This window comes from Rhopilema esculentum, chromosome 5, assembly GCF_057945365.1.
Source record: "Rhopilema esculentum isolate cy_ngs chromosome 5, ASM5794536v1, whole genome shotgun sequence".
Lineage (NCBI taxonomy): Eukaryota > Metazoa > Cnidaria > Scyphozoa > Rhizostomeae > Rhizostomatidae > Rhopilema > Rhopilema esculentum.
This window is the reverse complement of record NC_142819.1, coordinates 2,633,116-2,651,099: the sequence shown is the minus strand read 5'-3', so window position 1 is coordinate 2,651,099 and position 17,984 is coordinate 2,633,116. Positions and strand designations below refer to the sequence as shown.

At 34.6% G+C, this 17,984-nt stretch overlaps 1 protein-coding gene across 1 annotated transcript; it reads right to left on the bottom strand.

The window, feature by feature from the left end:
* Positions 1 to 100: 100 nt before the first annotated feature.
* On the bottom strand, positions 101 to 15,862 carry LOC148960204 (barH-like 2 homeobox protein). Its single transcript, XM_089116220.1, has 2 exons — positions 15,357 to 15,862; positions 101 to 12,887 (listed from the first exon to the last, which is right to left on the bottom strand). The coding sequence occupies exons 1-2, from the start codon at positions 15,598 to 15,600 to the stop codon at positions 12,601 to 12,603; spliced, it is 531 nt and encodes a 176-aa protein (XP_088972346.1). The 5' UTR covers positions 15,601 to 15,862; the 3' UTR covers positions 101 to 12,600.
* Positions 15,863 to 17,984: the final 2,122 nt, after the last annotated feature.

Sequence of the window (17,984 nt, the reverse complement as noted above, 5' to 3'; positions counted from 1 at the left end):
ACCAAAGACACTGCGCGGGCGCAAGATGAACCACAAACAAGAAACTATTTTCAGAACAAGCATGATATTAAAAATTGAAAAGATAACTCCCAATTTTCTATGATTATCCTTGCAATATTGACCGACAGCTTAAGAAAGTTCAACTTTCTGTAAAAATTTAATGCAATTATGACGCAAACCAGCTTTAATGCATATCGGCTAAGGCGGAACGTTCAGCCGTTGATTTTTTGACCGTAACAAATTGTTTATGCTTCTTATTTTGCAATTTTTTTGCATATGTCAAAAGCAGTAGTCTTTGTGCATTCAATGATATTAGCAATTTAGTGATAGCTTTTTCCATCATACACCTTTTCGATATCCGCGCGCTTAAGTTGTATCAAGAGACTGGGGCGAGAAATTGGGTGAAAAAGTTGCCACAGCTACCATGTGAAAAAAAATACATGTTTACATACATATACGGCGTTTACTGGCGACTAAATATTGCCTGAATTGGCATCAAAAGTATTCTGAATTTTGTTCTTAAACATCTTTCGTAGTCTTTTATCTTAAAGGCAGGTTTCTTAAAAGCCTCTGTCAATTATGGTGTTCTAACAGGGTAGGGAAGTTGCCGATCGAGAAAACAGCGCACGATGAATTTCGACAGATTTTCGCAAATGAAAGTGCTCAAAAATTTCCTCAGCCTGAGAGGACTCAAAATTATGGGAAGTAAACACGAGTTAGATGCAACAGCATTCGACGCTTATCAAAACAAGGCCCAAGTTGTGGAAAAGACAGCAGGTACTGCTTTTTAAAACCTTTTTGCAGACCATCGCAAAGAATCTCTAATGCGCCATATAAGCTTTTGATATGCAAAGAGAAAAAATCAAGGAAAATTGATTCAGCTTGTCCCAAATAGGCAATCATGTATAGTAAGCATGTCCCAAATATGCAATCACGTTGCTGCTGGTCTATTTCGCATTGAGGCAGCCATAAAGATAGAACTTTCAAATCCATCTTGTACTTATTAAAACGATTCACGTCTCTTATCAGAATTTAACTTGAAAGTCGGAGAGGTGAAGAGGTGAAATGGACGTAAGCACTGGCAATCATTCTTTGTTAACACTTCATGAATGTGGCAAATCTGTTTTCTTCAAAGTATTTGCAGGCAGTTTCTATTTTTGCAAGAAATGATGGCGCAATTTCCATTGACCATATTTGAAACCGGCCTAACGCTGCGTAGCTTCTGAGAGCACGATACATGACAGAAGTTTTTAAAAAAGTTATTTTCGAAAATGATGACTACGGAAGATGTTTAGAAATCAAATCCACAAAATTTCGAATACTTTTGATGTAAATTCGTGCTGTGTTTAGTCGCTAGTAAACGCCGTAACTATATGTAAACAAAGGCCCGCGACAATTTTTCACCCAAATTCTCGCCTCAGTATCTTCATGCAAAATAAGCGCGCGGATATAGAAAAGGTGGATTAACATTGTTTCTAGACACTGTTCATAAGTCGATTCTTTTGTTTCGGTCGCTACTATCTTGATAAAAAGCTCATCTCAAAGTTTGCTAACTGTCAGTAAGATAAATTTTTTGACGAATAAATTGTTCAACAGCCGAAGAAGCTTTAAGCAAAAACTCGAGGAATTTAACAAACTTTTTTATGAAAGCTGCCTATGAAATTTGAATAATATTTCCTAACAGCCGTTTCGCGACTAAATTCGAAATTTCGCGAGGAGAGTATACATTCACAATTATTTAAGAGTGCTTTTAAACTTTTTCCAGCCTTAAAATTCTCAAAAAAATTGTCGTTTTGACTCTGAATATATTTCTAAAATATTCCTACTTGTTTAAATTTGCTATATTTTGCGAGGAACATCGCCTCTCTTCGAAATTAAAGCCACGCTGTTTGAAAAGATGAGATAGTTCAGACTTTATTATGATCATTGCAAAACATGCAGGTGCTGAATAAAGAGACAAACCCATGCAAGCTAAGGCTGAGCAATGTTTTTAAAATATTCTTAAAAGCTGGATGATTCTGAGAAACTGGTAAATTCTGAGCCGGAATATTCTTTTAAAATAAAGATTGCGTGTAACTGTTTCTAAATGGGATACTAATGCACCATTTTCTTGCTAGCGCTTTGCGATAAGCCTCATTGCCTCCCTCCTTCTTTACCGACTAAAAACCAGGTAAACTTGAATTCAAAATTTGTCGGGCAAAAAAACAAGCAGTTTAATGAAACTTCCCGTAAAGGGATAATGCTGCAGACATAACTTAAAAATATAGGTATAAATGCAAATTCAAATAAGTCTGATAATAAATGTTACAAATGTGCAAGTTTATACATTTGGAGAGCAAAGAAACAATTTTGCAAACCTCAATTACTTGTAGCAAATATGAAACACCGCAATACGCCGAGAATGAACAACAATAAATACACGTAAATCAGTAAAGGCTAATATTTCGCCCCGGCATACGGAGCTTCATCAGAGCAAAAGTTAACGGGCTAAAAATTTACACATTTAAAAAAGGGGATGGTGGTGTCGGACACTCTCTCGTAGTGTCCGACAAGCTTTCAATTATTTGCTAGATTGAAATACCTTACAGCTATTGGAATAAATTTTTTATTGCATTGAAAAAGCAAAAGCCATATTCTTCAGCAAAGGTCACACTGACCGAAAATAGATATCCCTGTAAATGGTCGATGGTCTGTTGCTGAAACTATCAGTGTCTGAATTACCAGAGTCTATCAAACAAATGAATAAATAAACACTTGTTTTCCAGAAAACATATCCATCTATTTTTCCATCTATCACCATTCAAAATTATCCTTTAACATAAAGCCTAAAATACTTCGAAAAAATAAGACCAAAAAGTATACTCAATGCCTTCCAATATTCCTCTCCTTTCATAAAATAGAATTTTGCAAAATGTTCATGTGCATAGAGGAAACATTTTTTCTTGCTGTTGTATCCTATTCATGCTTATCGAAATCTGGAAAATTTGAAAAGAAAGTGAAAATTATATTTTTACTATTTACAAAACAAATCTCACACATTATTCGAAGATGATGTTACCAATATGAAGCAACAAAGTTTAAAGTTAAAGGAAAAAGGAAATAATGCCTACTTTGGACATCCAGCTGCTAGAGCTGTGTTTCTGCAGTACCCCCACCCCCAAACAATGCTGATAGTTAAAGCAAATACCAAACATACTGTATACTGTTTAAAGGAAGAGCGAGAGAAGGAATTCTCTCTTGAAAACTGATGCAAGTGTTCAAAGACCTTAGGCCAAGTCTGAACAAACCTAGGACAAGGTCAATACTATTTTAAAAAAACTGTATTAACGAGCCGCTATGTAGTACACTTTCTGGCACTGTAAACAATACCTATGATTTCTGGAAACTGCACTGAATGGCTCAAATAAAACGACTGATCAAATGAATATTTAAATGTTCATGACAATCGTAAACCAAGATAAGCATCTAGATAGCTTTGCCTTCAACTCAAACCTCAACATAAAGGTGTTCAAAACATATGCGAGGAAAAAATCGGAAGATAATTGAGAACACTTTCGTTCTTTGCCATTTCAAATATGGTGTCTATCAAGGCAAGCTGGAGAAAGCAATGAAAGAACTTTGTAATTAGAATATTATAATTATACAAAGCTATATGAAACTATTCATCCATTACAGAGACAAGGTAGTTTTGCATCTGCTATTTGTATCTGTTTACATTTCTTATACTTCTGAGTCTGAAAGCTTTCAGCTGCTAACAAAGGAGGGCGGGTGGAATAACTGCGAGCATAATATGGAATGTTCGGTTCTTTTGTATGTGATGACCCATGGTAAAAAAGCTGCAAGCATCTGTCTCTTTGAAGAAATGGGATGTGGAAATTTAGAACTTTTCCTAAAATATATCTAATTAACCTTCAAGTACATCCTTCTTCACAATCTCTCAAGGGCTTTGCATGTGTGGGTAAAGAAAAAAGCATACGGGGAATGGAAGCTAAAGAACTCAAGGATATCAGTATAGCAAGCATCCCAAACTGTGTTGTCTTGCACTCATAGCATTCGTCATTGTGCAGAATTTTCATTTTAAGCATCTTTTATCAAGCTTAGCATCAAAATCTTGACGTCAAAATTTAGCAGCTCAACGGCATTTTGTTTGATATAAGCAAAAGTAAAAACTTTAATTTCATTGATAACAATAATGTTACCGCAGAAGATTTAAACAAAAGTGGAATTCATTTTAATTAAAAGGGTTGGCGCAAAACTTGCTTAGAACTTCAGGGATGGCAGTAAGGCCATTCATTCAGCATGACTCAATAAAGTAATGCTGCAATCCTATGCATCCTGAAAGAGCTATGAAATGACTGTATATCATAACAGATTAACACAGGCTAGAAAACCCAAAAATCTCATCTGAATATCAATAGTGTCAGAAGTAAGTTTTGTGAGCTGAAAGATTTTACATGATGTACCATAAGGGCTGATACTTGGCCTTCTGTTCTTTGATAGTTTCATAAATTGTGATTTTTACCAATAAATTTGACCGGATGAGGAGTTCTGCTCGAAACGTCGTACTAAATATTCATTTCTTGTACAAAGTTGTTTTTTTATTGTATCAATTCTTGTTCATGCTTTTTACTACCTTGATAATGGATCACTGTGCAATTTTGCTGATGACAACGCAACACCAATAAGTGCCTGAAGTGGTTTAAATTGAGCGAAATGACTGCAAATCTCTCTATTATTATTTCTAGCTATTAACACTGGAAATAGGGGTAAACATACAGAAAAATTTAAAATAAACAATGAGTTTACGATAATAGTAGATAGCCATGTAACTTAACTTAGAGTTACAATTGACGAACATCTCAAGCTTCATGTCATTTTGACTAGTGCCCGTTCATATATATGTTTTGTAGCAAAATACGTCAAAATAAACTAGTGAAAATAGATGAGAGGGCGTTACGACTAGCGTATTTTGACTGCTAAGCGAGTCCTCCTTTAGGATCTAATTTCCAACTTAAAGGTACTACAACCCATATTTAATCAATTAAAATCTGAGCAATTGAAATATATCATGAAACTCTCAGCTATCTAAGTCCTATCTTTATGAAGGACTAGTTTTCGCCAAATATAACGAGTCATACCGACGGTTAGGAATTAAAAAATATAGAATCATATCACTCAGTCTTCAAGGGTCAGAAATCTGGAACTCATTTCCAGATGAAATTCAAAGATGAATTCAAGGTGAAATTTGGAGAGTTTTAGCAACGGTAGAGATCTGGCAACAACAACATTTGCCCAGATTTTCGGGCTTCGATACTGCTTGCCCAAACATTTTAATTAGAAAATGTTCATGTTGAAGTTATCATTAGCATTTACTTATGGCTTCAGATGTTTTGTGCAGAGGTTTTATGTTTAAAGGTATTAACTTAGCATCGCAAGGTAGTTTTCAGAACACCGAAAAGCTATACTTATCATGATATGTCCAGTTTTTTCCTCTTGATTAGACCACATCTCGTAATTCAAGATTACAGGCGACTCTTCTCCTTCTAAGTGAAAGTTTTGTTTTAAATGGCATTGATAAAACGTTACCTATAAAATTCTTCACTTTTGATCTGGAGAAAAGTTGACAATACACACTCGATGGTCGTCATAAACCTTTTGCAGTTCCTTAGCTAAGGTTCTTTAGAACATTCATTGACGGTTTTCCCTAGTCAAACTCTTGCATGCAGTTGACAGAAATCAGATATAAAGGTCTTAACATTGCATATCTGTTGGTCTAAATTAGAGACAATCACTCTAATGTCACCAGTTTAAGTAGTGTTTGAGCATGTAATTGCCGAAGGGTGGTTCCCACTATACAATGCAAAGGATGCACTACATGGGATCAAATTTAGAAAACAAAGACAAGATATTTGCTGAATATGATATGTGACAGGAATTGTCTGATTGAATTACCTTTACTTTCCAAAGTAAGTTGAAAGCTTACTTTATCAATAAGAAGCTCAACTTAAAAAATGGACTGTTAAATCAACTAATTGTAGGCAATGAAAAGCTTGAAGCACGAAAACATTTTTTGTGGCATTCTTTTATTCTGACGTTCAAGCAATAACCAATAGGAGCCTTTGAGCACGCAAGGACTTATGTATGTAATCAGTAACAGCAACGATTTGTGAAGTTCTTTATGTATTTGTTCCCTTTACCCACTCCTTTACGTCCTTTTTTAATGTGAAATAATTTTCTTTGGTTTGCACTTTAGTCACTGCTCTGCTACTGTGACACCATAATAGAATAAAGACAAGAAATCATCATTTTGCAGCAAAATTTGAATATTTATAAGAACATCTGCTTATGTAGTCCTGCCCTACGCGTTTTAATCATGGTTTTGAAAGACTCGGCAAAACTGCTTTTACGTATCGAAAATTCAAAACAACATCAATGTATTTGTGGGTGATTTCCAAGTCTTAGAGATTTTGGACAAGTTCTTAGCAAAATTTCATATTCTTGCAAATTAAAATCTCTATGCAAATACTCTTCATTTGCAAACGTGTTCATCAAGATGGATTTCAGAATACTCTTAGGTGCAATAATTATATTGAAGTTTTAAGAATATAGAGGTTCGTAAAAACTAGGGTAGTCTTATAAAAAGTACACATATTGTAGGGCAGACTTCATACTTCAAATCATACATCATGCCTCGTCTAATGAAATAGAATGCAACTATAATGCACAACAGACTTATAAGATCTGTCTTATTCGATGTACCATTTCTATCTCGTTTATACATGAATCACCAGGATAACATCTAAAAAGTATGGAGTTCCAGGATAACATCTAAAAAGTATGAAGTTTGAAAAGCGGTCTTTTCCGGGTATTGTGTTTTCATTCACAACAGAATAATGTGAAAAACACCCAAGCCTCAAATTTATAAAAAAATCGAGCCTAAATTAGCTTTGGAATTATATTAAAGCTGTACATGCGACTACGCCATATTAAAATTCTCATAGCTGTAATACAGTTTCATTTTTATCGTTCTCAGGTATTTTTAAGCAAAATATGTAAAACGTCAGGAACAGAGTGTAAGATTTTTGCTGCAAGATATCGATATCAACGTGAACCTGCTAATTAATTTTCACGCGTAAAAGTTAAAAGATATTTTAATTCAAAGCAGCTGTAAACGTGGAAGGCAGTTGTGTTGCTACCTGTCTCGGCTAATTTTATATGGCAGGGTACTTGAGTTTTGTGACATGGCTGTATGGATAATCTGTTAGTGGATAAAATGCTTTAAACTGACTTGTATTGTCACTGCATCTAATTTGATCACTAAAGGCCATTCACGAAATAGATCTTGATGGTAGGTACCTTAAAGACCCTTTCAAAGCTGATGAAGGTTCTGTCCGATGGAAATTAAAAAAGGAAGCTTAAAGCTACTGTCGGAAATTTTAAGTGGATGCTTTAAACTAAATCATGATCAACGTCTTTGACAGTATCCTCAAAGCTTTTCTATTGGTTTTCCAAACACATAATACCTAATCCTAGCTAATCTCAATCGTGACAGGTATTGAAAAGTCAATACATATATTCCTTTGTGCCAAGACGCATTACATTACAGCCAAATTTGATGAAGTTGAATCCGCCTCTTCTGGTAAACTCATTTAAATTCTGCTTTCACTTGTAATTAAGGATTTCATAAGGAAAAACCTTTTCATCAAGGAAGACAGCCATAACTGGGTTAATAAACCGTTCGATGGTTTGAAAGCAGTGCTTGCTGTTAAGGAGGCAAGCAGGATCGTACATCCGTACTAGTGCCAGTGCCAGACAGAAAAATTTACTAAGTGTTGGAGATGGAGGCGAAGTAGGGGGAGTCAAAAATCTGTAAAAAACGTTCTTTTTGCTGTCAGAAAATGCCCTTTTATCAACCAACAGGACACGCCCATTTTGCAAATAACTAAAGCCTGTTACTAACTTTTGGTAAAAAAACAACAGTCAAAACATTAGCGAATCATACGACGAAGTATACTTTGTCAAATAACTACCCTTCCTCAGCGTTTATCGTCAGATTTATATAAAATACCTAATGGACCAAGCGGAAAACTAGAGGACATGTGCTTCTGAGTCCTCACGTAGTGCTACCATTGAACCATAGAACACCAACCAGGCACCCAAAAGAAAAAATGTTGGGTATGACAGGACAAGCTTGCTTAATTTTATGACACAGTTATTTCATCGTATACACTTTACACAAAATGTTCATTACGTAGTTTTATATGCCCTTGGGGTAAAATGTCCTTTCACTTGACCCCAACAAAAGAAACGGAGAATGACAATTTAAAATATTTTATTGTTGAAAAGATCAAACGGAAGAAATTTTGTGTAAGTACGGCTAGATAATAGTTACTGCCATCGATTGCCTAAATCATGGCTTCGATTGCCTAAATCAAATAAAAATGTGAAGAAAATTGCTTTCGTAAAAATTTTCTCACAGGAGTTCCTGAAGATGGCTTGATGAGAGTGAATTTTGCTCTGGAATAAACACATAGGTTTAACTGCATCGTAAGCATATAAAATTATTGAAAAAGCCATTATTAAAAACAGCTAGAATTGATATTTTGAGGCAGAAAACAAAAGTAGAATACATTGTCTTGGAAGAAATGGCAGATTAAACGAAAATTTAATTATGCCCAAATTTGTATCCATGTTATCTTTTTTATCGCATCTGGTTTTGATAACACTTCGTTTTCATGGAGTAACGTCTGTGCTCTGTTGTTTTTTGGTGTATCGAGAATAGAGCACAACACCTAAGGCAATACCAAAGGCTGAATCTGCCCACTTTGTTATGTAAGTAGTTCTCGTCAGTATTAATGCAATGTCGTTTATCAAATAGATCTGCTCTGTTTGTTAACGCGAGAGAAAATTTCCAAGAACACATTGTTATTTCTTCTAATTCTTCATCTGTGACCGGACAACTTTTTATGATGTTCTTATTTTTTCACACAAAGAGAGACTCAGTGTATTTATACCTTGTGTTCTTTTAGACAAATATTGTCAGTCCTTGAATGGTACTTGGAAAATCTTTTTATCATAAGAACCAAGTATTTTTTGCCATGGATCGATGTTATCATTTTTTGGATAGATAAGAACTCTGATATTTCTAATATCATTCTTATTTCATCGATGATCTCATCGATTACATCTACATAGCATCAATTGTTTTTAAGAGCACTAAATAACAGGTTTGCAAAACATTCTTAGTAGCACGGTCGATGTGATGTTGATATTTTTTCTGTTTCGTTAACAAGAGAGAACATTTTCAAGAACATATTGTTTTTCTCGGCAAGATCCTATTCTGTTCTTATTTTTTAGATTTTTTATGGCTCGGGTGTTCTTAATGCTCTTTTTATCTTAATCTTGATATTACTGAAACTACATCCCTATCAGTTGCTCCTAATTTCATTGAATAACATTTTTGCAAGGCTTTTCTTAAAGCGCTGTTGATTGGCTGATGAAATCTGCTCTGTTTGTTAACACGAGAGAAAATTTCCAAGAAACACATTGTTATTTCTTCTAATTCTTCATCTGTGACCGGGTATGTTTTTATTTTTTCGCACAAAGGGAGCCTCAGTGTATTTATACCGTGTGTTCTTTTCGAAAAATATTGTCAGTCCTTGAATGGTACTTGGAAAAACAAAGCTGAAAGTCAACATTTTCTGCAGATCAATTGACACAGAAATAACTGTTACATCCAGTAGAAGCAAACGCCTTGATAAATTCGTTATAACTTTCATTGCTTGTGATACGCAGAGGCAACGGTTATGGTGAATTGTTTGTGAAATTTTCGCTGTAAGCTCGTCAGCCCATCAGCTCATCCAAATTCACGCAACCTGATAAGGAAATATATGTGTTGACTTTGAACTTTTGCCTTTGGGTAGTTCATGCCAGTTACTTAGAAAGACCTTTGTTTCTTGAATTCCATATTGAACGCATGCAACATGCCAAACTGCGATCATACAGTGGAATTGCACTAATCCACAACTGGTTTTTGATTCACAGCTGTCTTTTGTTCATCACCAAATTCTGTATACTCTGGGATTTGCAGAACGTATTTCAAAATGCAGAAACATTGTCCTGCTTTATCCTACAATTTGAAACTTTACAGTGCTTAGAAAGCCAAAGTTTGCATAGTCCATATGCAGTAATTCGGCAATTTAAACATGTATATACAGACAGGTACATAAAAAGACCATGTTAGACCAACAAACGAGGGGCAAACGAAGCATAAAGAACAATTGAAACTGCTTCATTATGGGGTACAATTATGGGCCAACAGTATATCTTTTAGCATCGTGGCAAAGTAATTGGTTCTTGCACAAAGAAATGTTTTCATTTTGATTTCGTCTAAAATTCAATTTATTTTGCATAGATATAAACATAGACTTTAAACTGAGTATATCTACCATGCAACTGTCAGTGTGTATAACTTCTCAACGTTGCTGTATTTTGTAGAATTACGGGATCCAAAAAGCACTCAAAAGTCGTCTTAAAATGTTTGAAATAACCTTGCAATATTTCGTTCTTTCATCTAGGTCTTCTAACAGAATCCCGTACCGTAATTTTCAGAGAAAGAGCGTGTAGCGGCGATTGATGAGATACCGAAAGTGAAAAACATACTTTGAGACATAAAGATTTATTTTGTCTTAAGGGTTGATAGCTGATGAAGTTGAATGAGGATACACCTGTTTTATATATCAACTGAACTCGCATAAAAGATAAAGTATCTAGCACCTAATATGTTAGATAATTTTGATTCGCTGACGATAGTGGATTTTACAGCTATGCTATGACTATTTCAACTGCGAAACAACGAAGTAATTTGCATTTTCGCGACTGATAAATAGAGTTGTGTATCTAAATTCACTTCTGAGTTATGTCAGTCAAATTCTTGCTAACACAATGGTTGAATATTTAGACATCAATGCTTTCTAGTCAAACTTTTGGGCTTTAGCAATTCAAAGCTGCCGTCATATCCAGATACATCGTGTTATAAAACCCGAGGGGTTTATATAACTAGAGGGGTTTCTCACGTACTGTCAAACTTGAAAACAAGGTGGAAAAGTAGAATCAATTGATATACATAGCTAGTTTGATTAATGTCTAGGTAAAAGAGATGAAATTTTTGGCCTGCCAGTAAAAAGCTAGTGATTTCGAAATGATGATCGATGCTGCAATGCTAATACATAATATGTAAAAGGTTTGAAATATATATATTGTATATGAAACAAGGTATTATAACTATAATAAAATGCATGATAATGTTGCACAAATTGATGTGATGCGAATCTTAGATACCAGATTTCTGTTTATGCACAGCTTTGAGTTGCCATTCAGATACTAACAGATACCTCAGTAAGAAATTGTATAAAAATATCTCGTGTCTCACCAGTTATCTCAATTAATCAAAAATTTGAAACATTTACTTCTTAAAAAATGGTTTAATTATTTTTTCATCAGAGGTCTAACTGTTAAATTTTGAAAATCTAAACACTAGTTCAACTGCTCAAAGTGATTACTTGTCGCATAAAGAGAAAATTCTGTTGATGGCAATAAGAGATATTATCTTTGTGTTTGATAAAACGAGCAATGTTTGATTTGAAAGGCGTTGCTAGCTTCTGTGGAATATCTAAAATATTAGAATATCATCGTTCTCTTTTGCGCAACTAAAGCGATGAAATAAATGAAAAGGAAAAGCACAAGTGTAAAAAGTCAAGATATGACTAACTTACTGACTAAAAACAAGCTTTACATTAAAAGTTGGCAGAATTTGTACATAAGACCCACAAAAGATTTCTACGTTCATTATGAAGTAAAGTTAAAGCTACTTTGCTTGAAATTTTGGTTTCAAGGGCTTCAAATTTGAGAACAAATGACCAAAATGTTAAACGGAAAAAAGATGTTAAAATCGAGGTAAAATTTGAAAACATTAAACAAAGGTAACATTAATTTTGTTATTTTTCTGAAGAAAAAGACAAGAGCGTCATGGAGTAAAACGGTCGAAAAGATCACTCAAAAGTTTCTTGACAAAAAGAGAAAGCCAGATAGAATCCAGCAATTTCCTTGAGCTTTTCAAATAAACAAACTGCTAAAGTTCCATTCTTTCTGCTTTTGATATGAAAATATGTACTTATTTACACTAAAACATCAATTACAAATTGGGCCAATTCCTACGCGCTTTTGCAAGTCAGCAGCTATTTCTAAAGATAAGACCTTCTACATCTACAGTACAGATACTGAACATCTCTTGAAAGTTTCCATTGCTGGATCGCAAATACAGTTCACCTCACACACCTCCAATTTAAAATCTTTCGTTTGATGTACAGTTAAAGATAAATTCAAATGTCATTTGCCAGAGAAATACGTTGCTTGAAAATATCACGATTATGAATCTGTGCAGTAAGCGTCTTGAATAACTCTGAATAAAGCTTAATTCTTACCCATCAATGAGCTCAGCTAACTGTGTGTTGACACAAATCAAACTGCAAAAAGACATCAGAACCATTTTACATTATTCTTCTGTTTCATTGGAGATACTTGACTACAATAACTGATGTCTTACTCGTTCTTGTTGTGAGATTTCAGCTCCTTTTTCCATTTTGTTCTTCGATTTTGAAACCAAGTCTTCACTTGTACATGGGTGATATTCAAATTCATTGCAAGTTCTTGTCGCTCAATTCTCGACAAATATTTCGCAGTTGAGAATTTTCTTTCTAGTTGATAAAGCTGTTTGCCAGTAAATGTAGTTCTTGACTTCTTTTGACTTTTTGACAAATTTTTGTTCCATTTTGTGTCCTTCAGCTCTTGATTACAATTATGCCTTTTTACATCTGTGTTGCTCTGTTCTAGAATGCAAAATAGATACTGTTTTTAGATCCTGTCGTCTTAGATCTTGACCAAAACAGTTTGATTTGAGACAAGATTAAGGTTCTGTTCAAAACTTCACTTGGGTTCCTCTTTGATAAAACTTCTTACGAATTCTTTTATATGTTTTTTTGCTTTAAAAGAATGACAACAGATAGGGTAAGTAAGTGTTATCGGAGTTTATCCTACCAAACTGATTTATGAAAAACCTGATAGAATTTTCACGGGTGCACCGGCTCTGGTTACGTTATTGCTCACCATCTTTGTTTCAATCCTTGCTTTGTCAATATCACGAGATATCAGACAAGTCTATGATACACAAGTGTGGTATATATCTTATATAAACTAAGCAAATCTAGCATCTAAAACAAGATGCATCAATGATAATTTTAAGCAGGAAGATTACAGAGGAACTTTTGCGTTCGTCATCCTTTCACGAATTCAAAGGAAAGTATCCCAACTAAAACTGTTTGTTCCTCTTGGTATGTTAAAAACTGATAAATACAAAAACTGATCATTCGCTGCCCATGCAGAAAACTAACACTGGACAAGAGGCTATATTCTTCGTTGAACTATGGGTCGTGGATTCAAGCTAATGCCAACATTAAATGGGCACCTTACCTTAGCACCTTGAAGAAAAGATTTATGAATTCTCCACGACATTAAAGAAAATTCTATCTATCTATCTACCAATATACTGATCGCCTTCTAAAAAGAAGCTTAGCATTCCATTGATTCGCAATTAACGTCTAACATGGCCTACTAAAAATCAGTTTTGATGGAGTGACTGGGCAACAGTGCATGTTTTAAAGACAGATGAAATGCACTTCACATTTTGAAAACCATGTTGCTTTGTTTAAGTTTAGTTTGTCAGCATCACATATGAACACAATTACACAAATACAACTGACAGCCCATTACTAATAAGGACAAAAATATACAACATGCAAGCTTAGTCAAAAAAGACTCTTTTGATAATAATCTTACAAAGGACTAGAAAAGCAATTCAACACTCCAGAATGGCCAAAAAACAATTTCAACTATGAACAATTTTTCATTACGATTGTTCAATGAAATATTAGGATGTAAGGGTTGGATCAATATGCCTTTGTCTTGAAAATCTTATTACATAAATAATTTCTTAACACAGAGAGGCAATGTCTGTCACATAACTGTTATTGGGTGTCACATAGTGAGATATTAAGTTCTAAAGTTTCTCAAGTACTTCAACTTTCCATTTTCAGCCATCTTTATTTATTATTGACAACTTTAGATTACTTTTCATAATATGTTAAAACACCTAACAACACGAGTCTTGTTTTAGTATTTTTCTTTTCATTTCTATAAATTGCAACTTTTACTCCCCTTCCCTCATCTTGACAATGTTAATTATTCAGGTAACCATATGCCACCTTTGCCATTTTTTAGCACACACAAGTGGTTCTAAAGGAAAATGGGTGTCTGCATACATACTTTTAGACTGATGTTTCTAATCCAAGACTTTTGGCGTTAACTTTAGTACTTTAGTGCAGCTAAACTTTGTTTTTGCCATGTTTTGACGAGTTGCTAATAAGGACGATAGATGTCTTGAGTTTGAAAAAACTACACTATTAGTAACAGATTTATAACTGTAGCTTCACTTTACTTTTTTGGTATGTATCATTGCGAAATCATTTACAAGCAAGTAAGTACGCAAGCAGTTTTGTTAGATTGCGAAATTATGAAGCCTTGAATAAGTTGGCTATCCATTTTGAATTGTTTTGGCTAAGATACTGTGTTGAATTGCGTCATTATTCATAGCTGATACCCATAATTGGTGATATGAGAATGTTGTTGATTAAAAGTTGTGAAAAACACGTGCCATACTTTTAGAACCACTATGCAGCTGGTGGTCCAAAATCACCATCATATGCATGTGGTAGATAATTTGAAATCCATTTGATGTTGTCGAGAAGTAAACGTATCAGATTTCCTAAATTAATTTTAAGTTATAGAAAAAAATCACGACAGATTTTTGTCGCAGCAGTAAAAGTTTCTATGATGCAGACAATCATGAACATATTCTATCAAAACATACTCATTCTGAGTTGAAGCACTTTATTTACAGTTCCCACAGTGAATTCTTACAGTTTATTAACAGTGAAGAATGATCAATAAGTATTTATCAACTTCATAACACGATGCACTTCTAAGATACTTTTATTCATCTTGTTTGCCTATACATCTCATAGAAATGACGTGCAAGTACATAATCGTTTGAATGAAGTGAAATGATTTTTCCTGATTATCACAAATCACGTGTAGAAAACTGCTTGGGAAAGCAAATTTAATAAAAAACCAATTTGTGCCTCATGATGAAATAAGAATTACATATGTGCACTTAAAGCAAAAAACATGTTGAAACCACTCAAGAGTAGGCGAAAAACATGTATCTTTATGATTATTCATACCATCTGGTACACTTTGCTTTTTAGATTCTCGCTTACGAGGATTATCGACATCTGCGAGGCCAAGAATATGTTTGATACCAAAAGGAGTTGGGTGCGGCTTAGCACCTGCACGCTGTCTTTGAAAGATCTCTCGCTTATCGAGACAATTTGCTTCTAAATGGCTGGAGAAGTTGAGGCTACAACGACCTGAGCAGACAAAAATAGCCCTGCATTCTGTGCACGTGTCGGTCATAACACAGTTCATGTTGGCTAGTGTGATATCTTCTCTCTGTCATGGAAGCTCCTTCACCTGGCCTATGGGCGCATTATTGTCTTGTTGTGCAATGATTATCGATGGCAATGACTGAAATTACCATTACGTTTGAGGGCCAATTGCTCTTTTTGAAATCCATTTGCCTACATCTTAAGTAGATAAGATTACAGGCTTAAGTTTGAGAGGCTGAACTGGAGATCGATATCAAGAAATCGTTTAACTCATTGAAAATTCAACCATGTTACCCACTGCTAAGATATAATGATTGCATGGTAATTATTAGATAATGGGAATAGCACTTGGATAACGTAGCATTAGAAGCTCTTATGTGGTTAGCTTTTCTCAAAATGATGTTTCAAATGAATGGCCAATCACCGCCAAGTTATTTATAAAAAGGCGATGTTGACCAAAGTGCCATCGAAATCTGCAGAAAATTTAAAAGATGAGGAAAACACGTTTCAAATCAATTGTTTTGTAGTGGAAGCCCTGCCACAAGTTGTCAGGTGTACTTGATGTGATTAATTCCTATTTAAAATGTCACTTTTATATTGGATTGGAAGCAAATCAATGTAAACAATAGGCTGGTTTAACTACAAGATTTACGAATCGTTCTAAGTCTTTTAGCTTTCAAATTTAATGTGGTTAAAATCTGTCTCCTCTTTCTCAATAAGATAAGGTTTTGAAAGCAAATCATTATTCATTCAGGGAATGAGCTCAAAATATCACTATTCCAAATTCAATTCGTTATCTAGCAACTTAGATATCTTCGTAAAGGTTTAAACGACAGCAATGTTGTTTCTTTATATAAAGCAACTGACTCGCCGGCAAATTAATTCTAATATGCAATATTCTCGACTACTTTAAAGAAAGCACTAAACTAGTGTCTTCAAATCTGATTGGTCCAGTATAATTGTGTCACTTGAAGAGCGATCTAGCTAATTAGGAAACTAAAAGCTTTGCAATTATTAGATCTTGATGACTCAAAAGAGGCGGGCTTTGGAGTGACGATAGAATTACGAGATTCTTGTCCACAGTGTAAGCTCGAAGTTACAGCGCCGATAAAGTCATGCCTTCAAGATCTTCTAGATTTTTTCTTTTTTGACATAATACTCTAAGACTGTTTATTTTAAGCTTTCCTTATGGCAAGTGAATTGCAAATCTGACTTACCTATGTTTACTTACTGGATACTTTGTTTATGATGCAGTTTGGGTTATGTTCAAGTTCCATGGGATTCTGGATCAGATCGGTTCTGGCTTCGTGCCGTCTTAAGTTTCATTTGTCTGAATGTGAACAACAAGAATCTAACCGATAACTTTTCCAGTCAAAAAAGATAAATCTGTAGTTAAGATACTGTCTTTTTGCCCTTGATGGTCTTTTGGCGTTGGATCCCGGTCATGTCACTTGGACATGCATGACGTAACAATATGTTTAGCGCAAACAACTAGCGCGAATTTTTTGATTTACTAAACAAACATTTCAAATATAAATATCAAGATACTAAATTTGTAACTGCACAGACTTTGTTCAAATCACCATTCTTTGCTACATAGCAATAGTTTATAAGTGAAACGATAGATAAACAAAAAGGTACACATTGGAAATCTTCTAATACCAATGACTTCTAGGAATCGAAGAGTGTATGATTATATCACTATTTTGCTCAAGAAATATGTTATGAAATGGTTTTTTAAAAGGTTCCATAATTATCATCAGTTAAATTGTGATGCGTAAGTGCACTGGTGACCCGCATTATATATGCATAAGAGCACTGGTGACCCGCGTTATATATGCGTAAGAGCACTGGTGACCCGCGTGAAGAAAAGTCGCCTAAGTAATGAAGGAGCATACGAAGAATTATTTCCACGCAAGCCCAGTAAAAACGACGTTTGATGAGCCCTCACTAGCAATTGTAGAGTTTAAACTGGTAAACAAGTCAGAAAATTCATTTTAACCATTTTTGCGAAGAAAGCAAATTTTCTGGATTTCTAACAACGTATAAAAACTTATAACGAAAGACAGCAAAAACGTATAAAAACGTTGGGGGTTTTGAAGGCCTTGTTAGAGGGACGTTTTGACAAATTTCGCTTATTTGTCCAAGTATACTACCGGAAAAAATTTTGCAAAGAGAACGATTTTTTATTGGTTTTTCTAACAACGTATAAAAACTCAAAACAAAAGACAGCAAACAACGTATAAAAACTCTGCGGGTTTTAGAAGCCTTGTTAAAGGGAACCTTTGAAAGCTCATTTATCACGTAATTAGCTGCATAGATCTGCCACAAAACAACCTCATTTTGAATATTGCAGAGCTTCACTCATTTAAAGAAAAGCTCTTTTGGATGAAGAAGGTCAGGCCATTCAAGGAACAAAAAAAC

Excerpts from the sequence above, each read along its gene's own strand:
- LOC148960204 (XM_089116220.1), bottom strand. The coding sequence starts at position 15,600 with ATGAACTGTGTTATGACCGACACGTGCACAGAATGCAGGGCTATTTTT. Across the intron at positions 12,888-15,356 it reads AAAGCAAAGTGTACCAGATG|AACAGAGCAACACAGATGTA; the intron begins GTATGAATAATC and ends TTTGCATTCTAG.